Source organism: Megalopta genalis, chromosome 5, assembly GCF_051020955.1.
Source record: "Megalopta genalis isolate 19385.01 chromosome 5, iyMegGena1_principal, whole genome shotgun sequence".
NCBI lineage: Eukaryota > Metazoa > Arthropoda > Insecta > Hymenoptera > Halictidae > Megalopta > Megalopta genalis.
The window spans coordinates 31,344,334-31,349,097 of NC_135017.1; the positions used below are offsets into that span (position 1 = coordinate 31,344,334).

General features: G+C 37.5%; 1 protein-coding gene across 2 annotated transcripts; it reads left to right on the forward strand.

The window, feature by feature from the left end:
* Nucleotides 1-1,602: 1,602 nt before the first annotated feature.
* On the forward strand, nucleotides 1,603-2,609 carry LOC117227931 (hemolymph lipopolysaccharide-binding protein). 2 transcript variants are annotated; one of them, XM_076522342.1, is made up of 3 exons: nucleotides 1,603-1,884; nucleotides 1,968-2,108; nucleotides 2,172-2,609. In XM_076522342.1, the coding sequence occupies exons 1-3, from the start codon at nucleotides 1,746-1,748 to the stop codon at nucleotides 2,471-2,473; spliced, it is 582 nt and encodes a 193-aa protein (XP_076378457.1). In that variant the 5' UTR covers nucleotides 1,603-1,745; the 3' UTR covers nucleotides 2,474-2,609. The 2 variants fall into 2 exon arrangements, with proteins under 2 accessions (XP_076378457.1, XP_076378458.1); XM_076522343.1 differs by having other exon boundaries at nucleotides 1,604-1,884; nucleotides 1,980-2,108.
* The last annotated feature ends 2,155 nt before the right edge of the window (nucleotides 2,610-4,764 follow it).

The following is a 4,764-nucleotide window of genomic DNA, read 5'->3' on the forward strand; positions in this document are numbered from 1 at the left end:
TTACGTAAGACATGCTAAAGCCTGAACTTTTGCAAATTATAAAATGGCAGAACATAAGAGATGCCTATGCAAAAGATAATGTAGCAAAGTAAAAAAATATGAGAATGCTTCCACACTGCATCCTTACCACTGCGAATTAAATCTAATCAAGATGATTTGGGCGCAAGTGAAAAATTTGGTACCAGCACATAATACAACATTAAAATTTTCGGATGTAAAAAGATATTACTTCTCGATTCTCTCGAAAATGTTACGCTTGAAAATTAGATGAGATGTGTGTGGGACATGTAATTAAAATTATTGAAAACAAATTTTGGTAACTGGGCCGCAATATTAACTCATTAACAGAATCATTTATACTTAATTTCAATTTTGACAATTTAAGCATCGAGTAGTTTTCCATATCTTAATTTTCATTTTGATTTATTTCCTTATTTATATTATTGTATTATGGCATTAATAACATTTAATTAACAATATCACATTAATATTGAGTATAAGTAATTTTTGGCCTATAGAAAATTAAGGGCCTTATTAAGCCCTACTAGGGCTTACGGCTTTAGTCTGCTAGCGGACAGCTGTAAAAACAGCTGTAAAATGTAAATTTTCTGTCATTTCTCGAACGCACTATAAATACCATACCAAGTAATTGTCCAATTGCATTCGGGATTTCGTGGAGTAATAAATTAATCACTTCTTATGCATTTAATTAGTGCATAGGTCATGAAATAATAAATCACGTCCATGAACAAAGTGACAATTACTACTCAGTCTAAAAGGAAACGTCATTACTTATTGGTATTTCTAATATGTAAATTAATAAAATGTTGCTGATTAATACCTGTACTTGGAGCGTATCCGTTATACAATTCAGAAGCAAGGCTCTCTTGAACAACTTCAATCGCTTATTTTGGTGGTTTCAAGTTGCCAAATATTGTTGGATCGCCTGAAATATAAGAATTTGTAATCAAAACTTATTCGTGAATGTAGGAAAACAAAGCTAATTTAATAATTAAAATAAACTAACAAGCAGAGTACAAGGTATTGAGGTCGCCGATTTTGTTGAGACTTCGTACATTTATAGGCCACCTGAAACTTGAAACAAGCCACCTGAATAACTTGCTTATTTTTATTAATTGAAAAAAGGTGTCGGACAATAGTTTCAAGGGTATATAATGTCGTATCAATAGTTTTTTCTTTATAAGTGGAGGCGTAGAGGAGATATATATATATAAAGGTTAAACTTGATTTTTCTTTGTGGGATAATATTATTTTCCATGTATATTTTGATAGAGCCTTTCGAGACGAATATAAGGTTACAAAAGATCAACTATAATAGAAAATAAATCGTTTCAAGCCACTTCTATGCTGAAATCACATGTTTTCTCTACATATTGTTGTCTTGCGGATATCGCTTTTGTAATTGTTCAAGCGCATCACTGAATGCAAATAAGCATTGTATCACAGGCATTCTCGGAGAACGAACTATATATACCGTAAAAATATTGTCTAATTGCATTCGGGATTACACAAAGTAATAAATTAATCACTTCTTATGCATTATCAGTTTGACGATAGAAGTATAAGAGTATCTCTTCCAAGCGACTAACATCACCAGTTCAGTGCAACGTCTCGTATCGTGATCGATGCACTTTCGCTGAATCGAATTTATTAGAACAATAATCAAACAGATCAGAATAATAAGGGGATAGAAGGATCGTGGCTCGTTGCATAACGCTGACGAAATGCAGAAGCTTGCGCCGTCGTTCTTGGCGTTTGCCATCGTCGCACTTTTCGTTGCGGAATTCCCATACGGTGAGGCTACCGATGAGGTTCTCGCGGATGTTTCAGGATTGAGCAACAGCGAGAGCAACGAAACCGAAGGTGAATATTATACTTGCTTCGGGGATTGGTATGGTAATGATTCAGTTGCCATGATCGCAACTATTGTTCAACGTTGTAATTAGAATTCTTATTAGCCGAGGTATCAGAAAATTTGTTTCTCAAAACGAGCGATGATGTTGTAAGAAACGGCGTAGCACCTCTCAAACTTTATAAGCGCCTGAGGACGTGGAACGATGCACGAAAGACATGCCAAAATGATGGAGGTATGGCAGGGTCGCGGCATGTTTGCAAGTAAGGGTAGAAAATAAAGGACATTCATCTTGTAGGTCAGTTGGTCGTGATAGATTCCGCGCAAAAAGTAGCCATCGTGAGAAGCTGGCTGGCTTCGGAGTCGTTGGAAGCTATCTGGGTAGGCTTCCACGACCTGTTTGAGGAAGGATCGTGGACGACTGTAACCGGCGAATCGGTCAATGCATTGGACTATTATCCATGGGCTAATGACCAACCCGACAATCAGTTCGGCATACAGCACTGTGCAGTTATATGGCGGTTGTGGCTACTAGATGGGGTGGACGACTATAGGTGCGATAGTAAATTTGCATTCGTCTGTGAAAACAAGTCGTGTTAAACTTCAAGTCTCCTTGCTGTCCAGATACGTTGCTCTTAAGACACGATTATCATACTTTGACCGATATTTTATGTAATAAAATTATTAAGATTCGTTAAGATTTATTTTGAATAAAGAAGTTTTGATTTCGTGATAACTGTAGTTCTGGTAAAGCTCATTATATCCGTTCGAGAAAGTAGCGGCGACCTGCGGCGCTTGTTAGTAATGATGGAAAAAAGGGATCAGACTTTGGGTGGCACATACTGCGAACTCAATAGTATTTTTGTAGGTGGAAACTTGTGTAGAGGAGATGTACAGATAAAACTGGTTTTTTGAATAGGATGAATTAGTTGATTATTTATAAAACGAATGTTCTAATAACAACGTTTATTCAAGGTAACGCATGGTCAACTGTAATAGAAAATAAATTGTTTGGAGTTACATATCTTTGCAGCTTGTTGGTATCTTGTTGATATCACACTTGTAATCGTTGCACATTGAATCACGTACAGGGTGTCCCAAAAATGTCTCGTAATCCGGAAATGGATGATTCCTGAGGTCATTTGAAGTAACTTTTTTCTTAGCGAAAATGCAATCCGCGGTTTGGTTTAAGAATTATTAACGAAAAACACTGACCAATCAGAGGCGAGCTTGACTGGCGCGAGGCGGGTCGGTCCACGAACGTATGAAGCTCAGTTCCGCTCATTGGCTCGGATGCCTCGCGACAGCTCATCTCGCCTCTCATTGGTCAGTGTTTTTCGTTAATAATTCTTAAACAAAACCGTGGATTGCATTTTCGCTAAGAAAAAAGTTACTTCAAATGATCTCAGGAACCACCCATTTTCGGATTGCGAGACATTTTTTGCATACCCTGTATAGTATTACCTGTGCATACTTTTGGTTTGAATTTATAGATTGATCAAAGTACATGACTGAAAATATTAGTTAGAGAAAACTCGATAAAATCGATAAGATTTTCGTTGAGACGCAAAACACACCTCACCAAAGGAGACCTTATCAAGGAGAGATCCTGAGGGTTGACGCTCACTTTTTGATGAGATTTGGTACAGTGATAGAGCTTATAAAACTGAATCCAATGATACCCGGTTTTTGTGGTAGACGGCTAATAGTTCTTGAGATAATTAATGTCAAAATTATAATAAAAGACCAGAAAGATGCACTGCGTCAACCCCGGGGACCTATCCTTGTAAAACACCTGAACTCGCCGCAGAGCTAGTCCACCAAAAAGTCACAAAAAACCGATCGAATTATAAATTTCATTTAATCTACGTACAACCGACTCCCGAGTATAATCCATAAGCGATACTTCATCAATTCTGTACGAGGAACATGAAAACGCTGCAAATTGCGTCTATTTCAATTTGTGCAATAATTTGAACTGTGGCCCTTATTCATTAACACTAAACCTACCAAGCAGTAATACTAACTGGCGTTTAATGCTTCATAAAAGTGAGAAGACCGAATTTATTTAGATTTTGTAAAGTTTTCATTATAAAACTTGTCCCAATAATGTAACTTATTCAAGTATTTTCCACAAAAGTGTCTCAAAACTTTGCAGAATTGCAAAATAAGAAAGCGGTCACTTTGACCGCGGTAGGTTTAGTGTTAACTTGACTGAGAAATAGTATATTCGCGTATCTAGGTAGTGCTATAGAAAGCGTATCTACCATTATCGATAGGCTATACGTCTATCGAATGTTTAACAATTTTCATTTGTAGTCGCCAAATTATGAGAAAATCAGTGCAATTGTATGCGGAACGATTTCTCGATCGTATTCATCCATCGCGTTTCCGTATCGGTACGAAATGCATCGATGTACAAGGCTATCATTTTGAACAATTGTTGTAGCAGTACGCCAATAAATAAATTGTGTAATCTTGGATATAGTTCCGTTTTTAAAAGAAGAACAAGTTTGGCCTTTGTATCTCCTGCCCGTTTCGACCTACAAGGTGTACAAGAATTAGAAACCGCCTTTCAGTTTGAACTTTCATACTCGATTTAGTAACCAAATGTCCCTCTCAGATATTGCAGCTCACGCTTCAAGGCATTCGTGCGCATTTGTTTCGGACTTTTGCCGAATTACGATAAACAACTCAATGCAAGAGGAGCTGGGCTTTAGCTACGGTCGAGTGCAGAAGTGTTTCGGTACGCTTCTGTTTACAGCCTAAATACACGTGTTTACTCTTCGATACCGCGTAGAGTCTCGTGACAGAGATTTCGATTGTGTGCCTGCTTTTCCCTACGCTTTAGAAAAGGCAGGCTTTATTACCGTCAAGGATCTCTTGCAGCG

Coding starts and splice junctions, on each gene's coding strand:
- LOC117227931 (XM_076522342.1), top strand. CDS start 1,746: ATGCAGAAGCTTGCGCCGTCGTTCTTGGCGTTTGCCATCGTCGCACTT. Junction 1,885..1,967: donor CGAGAGCAACGAAACCGAAG/GTGAATATTATA, acceptor CGTTGTAATTAG/AATTCTTATTAGCCGAGGTA. Junction 2,109..2,171: donor GACATGCCAAAATGATGGAG/GTATGGCAGGGT, acceptor TTCATCTTGTAG/GTCAGTTGGTCGTGATAGAT.